Below are 16,287 nucleotides of genomic sequence, written 5' to 3' on the forward strand. Positions count from 1 at the left end.
ATATTTGGGGCTTTTGTCGTACTTTCATGCTCCTATTCTTCTTTTTTCTCGATACACAAAAAACACCAAAGTTCTGATGAAGTCTACTCAGTTAGCCACGCTTGCTTCCCTTGCCTCGGTTGCTCTTGCGGACCTTCCTACCTTGACCTCGACCATCGTGTCTAGCTCATGTTCTTTGGGACCTTCCACGTTTAAGTTCTCCAATGATACTACGCCTGTGACGCATGTTGCACCAGAAGCTGAATCAACTTCCGACCTTGAGTCCACCCAGCTTCCCTCCTCCAGCTCCGAGGAAGTCATTTACGAAACCGATGTTGTCACCAATGACAGCATCTTCACCACTGACAGGGTCGTCTGCAACGGTGGCTCTTGCTACACTACCACCGGTTTGGAAACCTGGGTCACCACCACCGACACCATCGATGGTATTTTGACGACTTACTTGACTCACGTCCCTGTGACATCCACTGAAGGGACTGAGGCTTCTGCTGCAGCCACAACTACTCAGGCTCCAGAGTCTGTCGTCACTGAGTCGGAGATTGGCACCACTGTCGTGATCATCACCTCCTGCTCTGACAACAAGTGCAAGCCTACTGCTGTTACCACCGGCTTGACTGTTGTGACCTCCACGATTAAGGGCGTTGAAACCATTTACACCACCTACTGCCCAATTAGCTCTGAGCTGTCTGTCAAGCCAAAGAAGACTATTCAGTCTACTACCGTCGCCACTGTCACAGTCTGTTCGGAAGAAGTGTGTCAATCCTCAGCCGTTACTACCGGTGTGACCGAGTTGACCACAACCATTCACGGTGTGGAGAGCATCTACACCACTTACTGCCCAATTGAGTCTTCCACCAGTGAGCAGCCTTCGGAACCTGTGAAGGAGATCACCTCGTCTGAGACTGAGTACATCACCATCACCAAGTCCGAGGACCACGAAACCAGCTCTCCAGCACCTTCTGGAACGGTGAATGTCATCACCAACAACATTGTGACTCAATACTCTAAGAGCTCCTCTGTTGCCTCTGTGGTGCAGAGCACTACTCCTCTCGTTTCCACATATGAAGGTGCTGCTGCCCAAGCTGCTCCTGTGGTTTTCGGCCTCGTTCCAATCGTTCTCGCACTTATGTGAGATTTCCCTTCTTTTTTACCAGGTTCACCACGGAACCTTTTCTTTCGTTAAGGATATATGTACAGTAGTCTGTTAAAGAAATACAATAATGAGCATCATATTTACCACACGCGAACCGTAGAAGCTGGGTGTACAGGTGCGCTGCACTAAAACTCACCTACATTTCCATCGACATTTTAGCATCACCATCTAGATGAATGCATACGATGTGATAATAGAGCCGACAACGGTGACTCACTGTGTTGGCTGCAATTTTATCTCACCGACAAGAAAACATCTTATTGTGGCCAAGACGTCGGTTCTACAAGTGTTCCAAATCTCAAGTGAAACGTCTGATAAATCAAAAGAGAGCCACCAATTGAGCTTGGTGCTGCAATACCGTTTACAGGGAAAGGTTACTGACTTGAAGCCGATCCGTACTTTGGAGTCGCCGAACCTTGACTATCTTTTAGTGTCTACCGAGAGTGCTAAATTCTCTTGCATAAAATGGGATGCATCAAAACATACCATTCAAACAGTCTCATTGCATTTCTATGAACATTTGATGGAGGAAACCGCATATCAGCAAAACAAAAGCTCTCAGCTCATCGTCGATCCAAATTCAAATGCCATGGCCTGCTTGCGTCAAGCCAATGTGCTCATCTTTTTACCCTTCCACCAAGTTGAAGATGAAGACGATGATGACGATGATGATGACATTGGCGATGAAAATATAGATGATAATGAAGCCGAAGTAAACAACGATGGTGAGAAAAAAGAGCAAATTGAACCAACTTCTCCAAACGCAAGCAAGGATGAACGAGCTCCACTTGTTCCCCTGGTTGATCCGCTTGGTCCAAGGGCCAGAAATATCTCCTTATTTGAAGAAAGTTTAGTGCTAGAGGTCAATTCATTGGATAGCAGCATTGGAGAAATTATTGATTTGCAATTCTTGGGTAATTATAGAAGACCGACTATCGCAATCCTTTCCCAAACGAAACGAACATGGACTGGTCTTCTACCGGTTCAAAAGGATAACGTTCAATTCACTGTTTTATCTCTCAATTTGCGAGCACAGTCTGCAACAACCGTTTTGAAGGTTGAGAATTTGCCTTATGACATAGACAGAATTTATCCTGTCCCGGGACCAATTCATGGCAGTTTGCTAGCTGGAAGCAACGAAATAATTCATGTTGATGGTGGTGGAATTCTACGTCGAATCGCTTTAAACGAGTACCTCGCAGACATCACAAACACGCTGCGTGCCTTCACAGATCAACTGTCATTCAATCTTAAACTAGAAAATTGTGTATTTGTCAAGATTCCAAACGAGACAAAACTTCTCATGCTTCTAAAGAATGGCCAAAGCTATTGCGTGACATTTGATATGGATGGTAAGACCATCAAACGAATGGTGGTTGAGGCTTTTGAGTCTGAATCATTCTCGCAATGGATACATCAGCTCCCCGGCGAAATTGCCTTGTTGGATGATGATTTGTTATTCTTTGCAAGCAATGCGTGCGATGCGGCATTGGTTAGGATTAGTTCGTCAGACATGTCTACGTCCGTTGAAGCGAATGATAATGTCAAAGGTGCTAACGATGATGATGACGATTTTTATGATGACTTGGAGGATAGCAAAGCAACCAATGGGTCAAAGAGGGGAAGGTTGGAGCTCAAACAGTACGATTCACTTTCCAACAATGGTCCCATCTCCAATTTTACGCTAGGCAATTACAGCAGAGAGCGGTACGTCACCAATTTGCCAAATCCGAATTACAATCTGATATCCATTTTTTCTACCGGTGGTCTTAACGAATCTGGTCATGTGAACATTTTCACCCCGACCGTGCAACCTGAAATTAAAACGTCACTTACGTTTTCTCAGCTTAATCGTCTTTGGACTCTCAACAACAAGTATCTCATAACTTCTGACGATCCTAACAATAAGTCAGAAATTTTTGATATCACACAATCTTATGCTCGTTTGCCGGCAAAGCAATTTATTCATGACGAGCTCACGGTGGCAATGCATGAATTGAATAATGGAAACTTCATACTTCAAGTGACTCCGAAGCATGTAATATTATTCAACAATAAGTTTAAAAGGATCGTTACATTGGACGAACAACTACAGGAATTTTCAGATGCAGATATCATAACAAGTGTGTTCGATGATGGCTTTCTAATGCTATTTCTCTCCACAGGAGAGTTGTTGATTTTCACAATCAATACATATAGCAAGTCTTTCACAAGGATTCCTTTACCAAAGTTATTGGATGACGTTCTCATAACTACGGGATACATCACCAATTCTAGGGTTCTCAACGCTGTGACTAAAGACCTTTCACTTCTCACTAATAGGGGTCAAAAGCGTCGCCGAGACGGTGAACAAACACTGAAGGAAGGAGGCAAGGATGATCCCAAGTCCAAAATTTTTCTCGTTGTTACTGGTGACAACAGAATTGTCGTCTTCAACAGATTCCATAATGAAAAGTGCTTTCAATTGAACTCGGTCAACAAATTTAGTGATTTGCTTTCTCTTGGTTTCTTCGATATCAATGCAGGTGAGCCCGACCCAGTTATCAAGCAAGTTGTTCTCAATGATTTGGGTGATGAAACAAGCAAAGAAGAATACCTCACCATTTTGACGGTCGGTGGTGAAATAATATGTTACAAACTTTTCTTCGATGGAGAAAACTACAAATTTCTCAAAGATATGGAAACCCCCATCACTGGTGCACCACACAATGCATATCCAGAAGGTACCTCGATCGAAAGAAGGTTGGTATTTTTCCCAAACATAAGTGGTTTCACTTGCATTCTTGTCACGGGAATTGTGCCATATTTTATCGTCAAAGGTAGGAAAGCAAGTGTAAGAGTCTTCAAGTTCCTGAATATTCCGATCGTGTCGTTCGTCCCCTTTAGTGACGACAAACTTCAGAATGCCCTCATCTATCTCGACACGAAAAAGAATGCCAGAATTGTTGAGATTCCTAAAGTGTTCAACTATGAGAATAGACTCCCAATGAGACGTGTCAAGGTTGGAGAAACCGTCAAGTCGATAGCCTACCATGAGGGATCGGACACCTTCGTCTTGGCCACACTTCAGAATATTCCTTATAATTGCGTCGATTTTGAGGGAAATCCCATATTTGGCTTAAAACCTAACAAGCCACGAGAGGTATCCTACAAAGGACTGATAAAACTTTTGTCACCAAAGAATTGGAGCTTCATTGATTCCATCGAATTAGAAGAAAATGAAGTTGCCTTGCACCTCAAGACGATGCCTTTAGATGTTGGCAGTTCCGTGAAGCATTACAAAAACAGAAAAGAATTCGTTCTCGTTGGTACCGGCAAATACACTACGGAGGATCTTGTGGCCAATGGTGCTTATAAACTTTTAGAAATCATTGACATCATTCCTGAGCCTGGTAGGCCGGAAACTAACCACAAATTCAAGGAGTTTACCCACGAAGACATCCGTGGTGCTGTTACTTCGTTATGTGATGTTACTGGCCGTTTTCTCATTGCACAGGGCCAAAAAATCATTGTCCGGGATATCAAGGATAACAGCGCAGTTCCCGTCGCTTTTCTCGATACTGCAGTGTATGTGACAGAGACGAAGTCATTTGGAAATTTTGTGCTTCTTGGAGATACGCTTAAAAGTGTTTGGTTAGCTGGTTTTGATGCTGAGCCGTTTAGAATGCTCATGTTGAGTAAGGACGTTCATGGCCATGATGTTGCATGTGCAGATTTTATTGTGAAAGATGGTGACCTTCAAGTTGTGATTGCAGACAGTGGCGGTATATTGCACACTTTACAATACAACCCAGAAGATCCTGCGTCGTCCAATGGTCAAAGACTTCTTCACAAGGCGACGTTCAACACCAACTTCTCTGTATCTTGCATGAAAAGTATTCCAAAGTTCGAACAGTTCAACCAGTCAGTCTCAAGTGAAAGGCAAGCCTTCCAAACTATTGCCTCAACTGCAGAGGGTGCATTTTTCACAGTCTTTCCCGTCGACGAAGCGATCTACCGAAGACTATACATTTTGCAACAACAATTGATAGATAAGGAGTTTCACCCTTGTGGATTGAATCCCAAACTGAATCGCCTAGGAAATCGAAGTGTAACTGATGGAACTTCGCGGCCACTTTTAGACTGTGAGTTGATCCGGCGCTACGCAAAATTGAATGATGATAGAAAGCAGACCTTGGTGCAAAAGATTGGCTCACATGCTGAGGTGGAGCTATGGAAAGATTTGGTCGAGATGGAAAATGTTCTTAATATTCTATAGTAGTTCTGTCTTAATACACGTGACAAAATCATGCTCTTGAAATGCCTCGCGCTACCATATTAATATCATATCACAGATGGAACTTGACGATAAGAAAGATACCAAAGCGGCCTCGAGAAAGGCTAAGAGCGTTTCCTTTTCTGCCTCCGTTGGTGAGCCGACAGATGAGATAAATAACTCTCAAGAGATCACGGTTCCAGCAGTTAAGAATCTACTTTGGCCAAATCCAGCACACTATCTTCTCATCATACATGCATTGTTTTCAAGAGGATTGACACTGAATCCCCTTGGCGTCATGGGAGCAGGGATATCCATTCTAGTCATTGCACAGTGTATCTACGGATTTCTCTTGATGCATCTGAGCTCAAATGCTCATCAAGGAAGAACCATAAAAGAAAACGGGCCACTTGTTGTCATAACTGCTACGGTTGCATCCCTTCTACTTGCCAATGTTGTGTTTTGCATCGTCATTTTAATGGGTGCACCACTTTCGATGCTTGTTCTGGAGACCTACGTTCTCTCAATTCACCTTTCGTTGTTGGTTATTCAACCTGTCTTGGTACTTTTCAGGCTTGAGCACGATCAATTGCGTAAGTTTTTCAGCATTGACAATATATACTCTCAGATATTGTCGAACTCCGTGCTCTGCTCCTCGTTTTTCACGTTAGTTGGTGCCTGGATAGGTGTGATCCCTATCCCCCTCGATTGGGACAGACCATGGCAGCAGTGGCCCTTAACGATACTTACGGGCGCTTATATTGGTGGATTCGTTGGTCACAATGTAGCATTTTTGAAGCTGTTTCTTTGAGTTTTTATAAAGCAGGAAGCATTATCACTGACGGGAAAGCTCCATTAGTGTTTGCCCCTTTAGAATGCAAAACTACCCATTTATCTTCAAATAATGTATGTCACTTTTTTAATTGTTTCTCATGGTTTTAGGAAAGTTTTAGGAAAAAGCGAGTAAGGTTTTCGATTTTTTTCGATTGGTAATAAATGTTAGTGCAAATTTGACGTAACTTTATATGAAATATACAAAGGTGTTGCGCGTTCATACAAAAAGCATTCGTACAACTCATAAAATCCTTGGCCTACAATTTAGTCACATTTATTATGAATCAAACAAAAAAAAAAAATTATCGTTTTTAAAGCGACTTTGAGCATTTGTGCGTCTGAGAATATTTGCCCCAATAATCGTGCAGCCCGTATAACAGGATCGAGTTCAACGCGTGCATCGCAGCAAAACCAAACATTTGATGCACGCGAATACACTTTGACATATGCGTAACGCCCACTCACAAAACTGAATCAGTCAGCAGTACATCAAGACTTGTTTCAGAGATATGACATCAATTTCAAGTCTACCCCAAATCATTGATCCCACAGATGACGATGCTTCAATCCATCCGTACAGTAATGTTGGCCCGGCACGGCCTTTGCATCGAAACACATATGATAAACGCATCTTAAGTATCCTACAAGCTGATTACTCCCGGGATAAGATGAAGAATCCGGAACTTTTTAATCGTGCTTTTGATCAATACCTTGAGTATGACGTTGGCGGTACCAACATCTTAGAAACGGACATTTTCGAAGATGGGTCAAATGAGAACCAGGTGCTGACTCGCAGAGTATCACAGAAAAATAGCAAGCTTCTGCTTTTGAATTCAGTGGGCTTGATCATCGGAATTGCTGTTGTCATACTATATTACTTCAATGGACTGTTTCAATCCTATGAGCATATGCGGCAGATCGACGCCATAGAGGAGAAGTTTTCAAGGCTTGAGGCTCTCTCCCGTGAACTCGACGAGCTTGAAAAATCCAATAGACAGCTTGTCCAGGATAAACAAACTGATCTCATTGTTGAAAGAGTCCCACTGCACGAAAATATCCCAAATGAACCACTGGACGATAATCCGGATAACGTCTTGCCACAAAACGATTATAAGCAAAGAGACAAAACTCTCACATCTTTAAGATTGGAGGGCGATGCTCTCGATGACTTTGTCTTACGATCCATCTCTCGATATATCACCAGGTTTGTTCCAGTGTTCATGAAAGACCATAAAATTAGATACACCACGGAGTTCCATGATTTTATTCGCAATATTACTAAGGAAGAATTATCCAATTATCAACAGCTCGAAACCCATAAAAAAGAGACAAATGACAAGGGTCAAGTGGGCGACGCAATTTTTGGAGAACACGATATACGCGACTTTATACGGCAAGAGCTCAAACAACAAAGAGGGGGACCTCTTTTAAAGGCAGATTTATGCCCCGATGAATTCGAGGTGGGTGACTTCAGTACAGAGTTGCCGAATTATGATCAACCTCGTGATAGCCACAGCCAGCCAAATTTCGCGAGCTATGAGAAAGGTGCTAGGGTATTGGGATTCCTCACAACTCAACATGGAAAGCAAAAAGGTTTTCCTTTTTTTCGTGCAATTTTTCTCGGCTGGTATGATTATCTTACTTCTCAGGGACTAAATGCCCCTGACCGCTTGCGGTTTAATGCTAACAATGCTTTGTCACGACAAGCACCCTATTGGCAGTGCAAGTCAAATCTGTGCTCTATAGGAATTCGCTTGACAGCTAACGTTGCATTGAGAGAAATCGTCTTTTCTGTTCCCTATTTCGGCAGGCCCGCTAATCTTGACACACCAAAAACAGTTTCAATTTTCATCAAACCAAGACATCAAGCACACGCAAATCTTTTACGATCCCTTCTTGCCGATGATCTGCCCTCCAAGGCGAAAAGTTCGAAAATTACCCCGTTTTTGAAAAAGTTCGTCAAGGTTATGGAAGCTGAACTAAATCCTAGGCTTGAGCTCAACACCATCGTTTTGCCGTCGAACCTAACGAATCTCAATATTCCCCTGAGGGATCTATATATCGAGCTTGAGTCTATGGAGGAGCCTACTGGGGTCTTTGAGATCATAGCAAACGGCCCTGTGTTACCCGAGGAGTATTCAAAATCAATTCCCTGGTCACCACTGAAACCTGCTGGGGAGCGATCATTCCCAGCAACTGAGCTTGGTGACGACCTTTCTACTTAAATTATATGATTCACGATTCATCTGTCTATGCCAATTTATTATGTAAAACTATGTGATGGGCCCTAAGCTGGTCACATGGACTTACTCGTCGTCTTCGTCATCGTCACCGCCCTCGAGGAACTTTGTCTTGACGTCTTTCCACAACTTGCCCTTGTTGTGGTTTTCGTACCACCTTGTCACAGCGGAGTCGAAGAAAGCTTGGAAAGCAAAAGCTCCTCCGAAGATAGTTGCAACGTAGAGCGAGTTTCTTTTGATCAATGCTGACAACTTTTGAGTTAGTAAATAGACAAATATGATGGAGGGCCTATAAGCAGTCTTCAACTCTTATGATTATAAAAAGAATCCTGGTGAAGTTGCTTTGTGTGGCTTTTGAACAAACATACCATTATATGTTAGTGAGTACCCTACAGCTCTGAATTTTTTGGATAAGATGTATGTATAATGCGAAACGTGATTGGGCCAATGAATAAAAATCAATCAGGTATATAAAATTCTATTTCCTATGGTAAGCTCTCGAAAGACAGCGAGCGCGCAATGAAGCACTCTGCCTACTAATCAATTCAAGCCCGTACCTTGCAAAGCTTCTGTGGTTGATTCAACTTTGTCAGCAACGGTGGCGTCCTTCAGACCACCTGGGTATCTGCTGCCTTTATTTTTGACTTTCTTGACCTTTTTCTCTTTCACCTCAACGGGATATCCGTCTGCAGCAGCCTTCTGGAATTCAACGTTAGAGTCATATTCCTCTCTAATGGGCTTGAGCAATTCGTTAATCTTGTCACTCACACCTGTTTTCAAGTCGACAGGAGAAAGCTCGCCGCTGATGAAAGCCTCCTTCAATGAATCCAAAGTGTCGTATTGGATGGGACCACCGTATTTTTCGGGTCTATCGACGAAAAATTCGAAAGATCCAGTAACTCCGGTCTTGAGCTCATGGATTGGCTGAATCACATTTTGCACAAAAGCGATTAAACCATTGTCTGCGTCGCCAGGGGCACAAAATGCAGCGCCTATCTTTTTCTTTACCACTTTGGGCTCTTCGATGATATCAATCTTGGAGTTTGGATCTGAAGCGCTCATCTTACCACCTTGCCCTAGACCAGGCACCATAGGGTTCATCAAGTGTGCTCTCTTTTTGTATCCTATGCCGGTCAAGTTCTCCTCCGCAAGCACGAAAATCTTTCTCTGATCCACTCCTCCGAATTGAGCATCAACATCGAGGTAGTGCTCATCGAGAGCTTGCATCAAGGGGTAAATGAGTCCTGAAAGAAGAGGGTTGGCGACCTGTTTTACGACGTCTGCACCGGCTCTCTTAGCATCATTTTGAGAAACCTTATTGGACAATTTGAAAATATCCATCGTGTAGTCGCCATTGAGTTGGTAAGATGATCCGACGACAAACTTCAACTTGTCAATTGGGACGTTGATTGACTTCAAGATGGCCTTTATCACCATCTCGTAGTACTTGGCACGGTGTTGAACAACTTCTAATGGTGCCTTCATGTTGTCCAAATAAGCATGCAAATCCGCAACCAAGACAGTTACTTCACATCCAGCTTTTAAAAAGTGACCCAACTTAACCATAGGAACGAAATACCCACAGTGAGGTTTACCTGTTGGAGCCGTTCCCCAGTATACTTTGAGTGGTCTCTTTTCCTTTTCTAAAACATCTTTTATGATCTGAGGATTCAAGACTTCTTGCAATCCTCTTGTGATCAACTCAAATTGCTCTTCGGAGTTCATCGAAGCTATTGGATACAAATTACAATAAGCGTATCACATTTTTTTTCAAGCGGTCAATCCGGTCAATTACGCACCCGTACACCACATGAGTATAGGCTGCAAATTGATAAATGCCTTTTCTTTCTCCAATGGCAGGAGAAAAAATCAAACAACTCGAATCTAGATAATTCCTCTCCGCCTGAAAGCTACGTCAGGTATATTCAGTCGACTATTAAATCCGATATTCTATCCTGGCGAGGGTCTCATAACTTATAATTCTGTTCAGTTGGATCGAAATCATTTACGAATAAATACTGGACGTCACAGTTACAACCATTGTCGCTATGAAACGAATTAATGCTGGCGATTGGCCAAATTCTTTGTAAAACTTAGTAATTGTTGTCATAGCACTGGGTTCGAAAGTTCTTTCTATAGTGTGGTTCCTCCTCAGCTGGTTTGTACCTTTGGTTCTTGTGAGTTTTAAATGCTTGGGAATTTGATTTTTCTAATAAAGCTGCTGGTTTTGATCTGCAAATCAAAATTTCGTTTCATATAAGTCGCTCTGCAAGGCGTATCGAAGGTTCATAATCCCGTTTATTTCGTTTTATTCATTTTTTTTTTTTTTTTTTTTCTGTTGTTTCGAAACTCTCGAGTCCAGGGATTCACTCAAGTTTGCGTCTTCGAAGTGACTTGTATGGGGTATGAATTGTCAAGCTTTCTTTTCTGTCATGCAACTTTTGTTGATTTGCCTGATTTCCTATACTTTGCATGCGATCCCATGAACCTATCTGAACGTTACCGCACTACCGATCTATCTCACTCAAATCCTTCACTCATAATCTTGTACTGATGGAAGATTTAAAAAGGTTTCTTGTTGAGCTACCGCCGCACTTTTGCTACAAGGATAATAGACAAGTTAAGGTCAATGTGTATAAAGCCTTCTATTGGGCTATAACTGGTGAAGGCGAATACTTTAGCGAGCTTTTCACCGGTAGTGCCGAGGATCACGCCGAAATTTTGGGTGGCTTCAAATGGAATCCAACCGAACATCTATCGAAGAAGCCGTTTTTCGTGAATACTGGAACCGGAGAGTACAGCCATCCGAAACAGCAGATCTGTGGCTACACTCTCAAAGAAGGTGATGCCATTTACAGATGCGCAGAATGTGGTTATGATGACACATGCGTCATCTGTGGTCACTGCTTCAATAAGGAAGATCACGTTCACCACAATGTTTCCCTATATTACGCTGGATCTGGCAACGAGGGCATGTGTGATTGTGGTGACGACACCGCATTCAAGGGTCAGCTTGATTGTGCGTGTCAAGGCACTTTGGATGTTGAGACAAACTTTAGAGGGTACATCCATGATGCGCTTCATACCGCTTTCGATTATGTGCTCGACGTGACGAACTTTTCCATCTCCACTCTTCCATTTGTGCATGACAATCTTGAAAACCGTGGTCAACGAGTGTTTGATACGCGTCAATTATCCGACTTTGGTGCGTTACCGTTCCATAAGTATGGGTCAGTTGATGAGAATACATATGACTCCTGGTATCTCGTCCTATGGAATGATGAAAACCACAACTACGATGAAGCTCAAACTGCTATTCGAGCAGCAACGGGGCTTCCTATTTCAGCTGCAGAGAAAATTGCACGGCTTATAAATGCATCAGGCCGAGCAGTGCTAAAGGAAGAAACCGAACCTAGGGCATTGTTAAGCTCACAAAAGCTGGCCGAGGCAGATGGGTTGGTCTGCACAATCATGTCACGGCGTGATTATGTTCGTGAAATGATTGTTGGAGCAATCTTGAACTGGGTTTGTGACATCATCACATTCTCTTCCAACAGTGCCTTCCGTGAGGAATGCAAAAAGCAGCTCGGCATATTGCTACTCAAGCCCAGCTATGAGTTCTCCAAATCTTTATCTTCAGAGATGTTTCCGAGTTCAATCACACAGTTAGCAGATCAGTGCTTCAGAAGTGGTCTTGTGGTCGATGGAGTTCTTGACGATTTGTCTCCTCTTTCGATAGTTAAACCTGATTTTTCTTTAGATCGACTGATAGACCGGTTCGTCACACCATACAAAGTTAAAAGGAGACACGATTCTCGCCTCCAGTATCTCTTATACTTTGAGATTCGATTCCCACTCCGAACTAGAAAGCTTTGTCGAAAGATATTTCTCGCCTTGATTGGAGGTGAACAAGCTTCGAAGGCTCAATTTGCGGACCAATATATCGAGGCGTACTCTCAGCTTTTAATAATCTCAGCCCTATCAGATAGGGAAGAGGCTTTATCTTGCATGGATCATATCAGGGTTCAATTGCTCACTTGCCCAAGAACCAATGCGAGAGTCCTTGAGAATAGAAGTTTAGGAAGGCTCTTAGGACCCGTTTGCTGGTTGATTGAACACTTTGCCAGTCTAAAGAATTCCACGAATGGGCTTTTAAACATAAAGGAGATTGTCTACGATGTGAGGAGCAAAAGAGAAAAGTCCTCAATTGAAAAAGCAATTGGCTCGTGCATCAATGATATTACCTATATATTCGCCAAGAATGATTCCACGGACATTTTATCATGCATTTCGAGCGACGATTCATTTTATTGGCTTCTCACATTGATGAAGTTCTACCAAGGTTCACTACCTATTACGAGGAAGGTTGGCGAACATGTTTCGCAGGAACTGTTGAAGGATGTGCTCATCTTTTTACAAAGATCTGTTCCGATATATTTCATCACCAAATGCGCTACACTCGCAGATCCTTCAGTCGGAATATCGGATGTGCTCAAGAAGTTTTTTGCACTTTATAGCAAACACATGGGAAGCACTTCCCGTAAACCCAGTTCAAAAGTCAGTGTGAACCCAATTTCATTGATAAACCCAATCAATGCATTTGCTTCCCGCTTGATTCAAGCTACTCCTGTTAGCGACTTGGCGGAAACTATCGGCTTTCATGAATTAGCCTTATTGCACTTGACTGATACCTCTTTGAAAAGCATTGTCTTGAATTCGCAAGTCAAAATTGGTCTTTGGATTAGGAATGGCTCATCGGTGTCTCGTCAGGCGTCATATTACAGCGAATATTCCTTGAAAGAGTTATCCTACTTCAGGGACATGCAATATATTCATGCTGCTGGTGTTTACTCGTTGGGTGAGTTAGCTTACTCCCGAGACTTGCACATTTTACAAACTGCATTGGTGTTTGCTAATCCACGAGTTGTCCTCAAGATGATCATTGACCTCTGGGAGTTAGAGGAATGGTATAGTGGGGAAGTAGGCTCTGAGCTAACTGTCTACGAAGATCGATTCAGCTACGCATGTGAGCAGCTCATCAAGGTATTATATCACATCTTTACCGACCGTTCGCTATTTCAAACACAGCATCTGGAAGGTCCAGATATGTTTGTCAGAAGAATTTGTTACTCTCTCTGTGACAAACCAAAATCATTTAGTGATTTGATCACAGAGTTTGACGGAGATGATATCGATGTTGGTGACTTCGAAATCCATTTGCAAAAGTGTGCACTTTTGCAAAGTCCGTCAGGAATAACTGACTCTGGAGTTTACAGACTCAAGCCTGAATATTATGAGCAACTAGACCCACTAAGCTCGTGTGTTGATCTGAGTAGGTTTGAGTCTGTTGCAGAGTCTTTAATCAAAAACCTCTCTAAGTCGAGGAAGATCAAGGAAAATGAGGTTGTCCTTGAACCCAAGTTTGTTTCAGCTAGCTGCGGGCAAGTAAATGAAAAATTTCTGAGCTTTTTCACGACAAGGGAGTTTGCAAAACTCATGTATAAGCTCATGCGAGAATCGATAGACTCAGGTCAGGAGATTTACATTCAACAGTTGTTACACTTTCTACACGCAATCCTTGTGGATGTACAGTCTAGTGAAACAATGAAGAAACATCTTGATACTTACATCGACATACCCATATGCGATCTTCTCCTTACCATTGCTGAGTCATCTATGTCTAGTGCTGTGACAGTGAAGGCAGATCATTTGCTAACAAAGCTCATAGATATGGATGATCGAGTTACAAAAAGTCTTTTAGATTGTTTTGGAGAAAGTCATATTCAACACTACAAGAAGCGAAAATTAGGCGAGTTCCATCTGTCAGATAAGCGCAAAAGTGCAGCTGAGAGGCGCAAGGCAAAAATTATGAAAAAGCTAGCAAAACAACAGCAGTCATTTCTGGCGAAGAATGAGGTTGGTGAAACCGTGACTTCACAAGAAAACCCCAACATAAGACATTGCGTTGTTTGTGGAGAGCCCGAATCATCCAAAGAATTATTCGGAATATTACTCTGTCTTACTAATAACTCAACGTTTTGGAAAGTTCCGCCGTTCGAAGACGAGTTCACACGACTTGCTTTTGCAGGTTATGATGCCAACTTGCCGAGGGAAGAAGGCAGCATCTACTCCGCGGGATATCCATATAAGAAAATGAGAGAGGAGGGTCTTTTTAAGCAGATCTCAGCAACGATGGCTTCCTCCTGTGGTCATGGTATTCACCATGCTTGCTTCACTCGCCAACAGCTCCGTATGCCACTATTTCCTTGTCTGTTATGCCATAACGTGCATCATTTCTTTCTTCCTAGTTTTATCATGCCTGTCAAACTAAAGCATGGTGAAACACTTCTGCAAGAGGGCATTCTCGAAACTCTGTTACGGCTGGGTGAAAAAAATTGTACTCTTTTGGCTAGAAGGCTTTTGAGTGAAGACTACTGGATTGAAGATGCCAAACCCTTGAAGAAAATGATACCTGTCCTTTTCCAGAGCCTCGACAAGTTCTTTACAGAGGCGCACTCTCGTCCCCATGACAATCTTCTCAGCTTGTCTCGCTTAATTGCAGACACAATACGGGGAAATGAGATAGCTTCTAGGGTTGATGGGAATTGCTCACTCCGCAATTTCCTTAATCAGACCTCCTCCCAATTCCGGTGCACTGTTATCTCCCTTCTACAGCATCACGCAATCATGGCCTCCCAGCATTTGGACAAAATCGCTGATCCTCACGATATTGCAGAATCCTCAATCTTCACTGAGGTCATTATGAAATATCTTAATGGCTACGGACCTGCCCTAGACTATATTCAAAAAGGTTACGTGAAGCTAATTGTTGCTCTGAGTTTCGAGTTGATGAATATCATTAAGTCCAATTCTTTTGACTTTGCCAAACTTCAGACTTTCTCCAAGAGTTACGATGATCACATTGAAGATGATTTTCGAACCTACTTTGGAAACCTCTTCGAAAGTTTCAAAGATGGGATCATTACCGAACACGTCGAGCGAGAGAAACTTGAGAAATTTTTCCTCGATTCGTTGACACAAATCGCAGCTGTCTACTTGCGGCAGTGCACAATTTTCTGGGATCTCCTCACTGCTATCCAGTCAGAGAACGGTTACGAAACGAGTGAAAAGATAAGGAAGTTAAATGTGGAGTTAGACAAAGCTGAAGAAAATTCTGTCTTTGATGTCTTGTGTTCATTTTTCGATCTCCCTACAATTACAAATCTCATAAAAGATTTAAACTCATCAAGTACTAAATGGCAGTTTGCAGCTCAGTTTGCACAAAATTATACCTTGGCACAATATCGTGAGGAGAAAACTGAAGGCCGAACATTAATAGAATATCCGGGAAGAATTTCGTTGATAGAAATCCCTAGTGATTACAACACATGCATCGTTGACCCCATATTCAAGACTAGGAAAGCTCAAGCAGATTCTATTTGCTTGTCTTGTGGAAAATATCTCAACTCAAGGCAAATTCTATCTCACTACCAAGAATGCTCGTTTATGTCGCTATATTTCACTCCGAGCAAAAATACCTTAAAGATGGTTATAAAGATTGATATCACCCACCTCAACGCCGAAATTCCTGCCCCTTACCTCACAATACATGGTGAAATCAAACGCCGTGGTGTTCAGGGGAAGGCGTCTCTCAGTATCATGAGGTATACACATATCAATAAACTTTGGTTGAATTGTGGTCTCTATGGTTTTGTCACTCGACTTTTTTTCGATGGTCATCCACCACCATTTTTACGACCAGATTTACCAACATTTGATGAAATCTTTGAGGGCGATGAGGATGA

General features: G+C 42.5%; 3 protein-coding genes across 3 annotated transcripts; 2 read left to right on the forward strand and 1 right to left on the reverse strand.

Moving 5' to 3' along the window:
* Positions 1-76: 76 nt before the first annotated feature.
* C7M61_002702 (cleavage/polyadenylation factor CFT1) lies at positions 77-8,467 on the forward strand (the record flags this gene model as incomplete). The annotated part of the gene is made up of 5 exons (XM_024858069.1): positions 77-1,128; positions 1,403-5,123; positions 5,488-6,094; positions 6,891-7,722; positions 8,233-8,467. The coding sequence occupies 5 exons, from the start codon at positions 77-79 to the stop codon at positions 8,465-8,467; spliced, it is 6,447 nt and encodes a 2,148-aa protein (XP_024713995.1).
* An 81-nt stretch (positions 8,468-8,548) lies between these two features.
* On the reverse strand, positions 8,549-10,207 carry TYS1 (tyrosine--tRNA ligase; the record flags this gene model as incomplete). Its single annotated transcript, XM_024858070.1, has 2 exons — positions 8,549-8,790; positions 9,040-10,207. 2 exons carry the CDS (start codon positions 10,205-10,207, stop codon positions 8,549-8,551), a joined length of 1,410 nt encoding a protein of 469 aa, XP_024713996.1.
* An 828-nt stretch (positions 10,208-11,035) lies between these two features.
* On the forward strand, positions 11,036-15,738 carry UBR1 (E3 ubiquitin-protein ligase; the record flags this gene model as incomplete). Its single annotated transcript, XM_024858071.1, has 3 exons — positions 11,036-14,224; positions 15,116-15,672; positions 15,717-15,738. 3 exons carry the CDS (start codon positions 11,036-11,038, stop codon positions 15,736-15,738), a joined length of 3,768 nt encoding a protein of 1,255 aa, XP_024713997.1.
* Between the last annotated feature and the right edge of the window lie 549 nt (positions 15,739-16,287).

The sequence above is a fragment of the Candidozyma pseudohaemuli genome, assembly GCF_003013735.1.
Source record: "Candidozyma pseudohaemuli strain B12108 chromosome Unknown scaffold00005, whole genome shotgun sequence".
Lineage (NCBI taxonomy): Eukaryota > Fungi > Ascomycota > Pichiomycetes > Serinales > Metschnikowiaceae > Candidozyma > Candidozyma pseudohaemuli.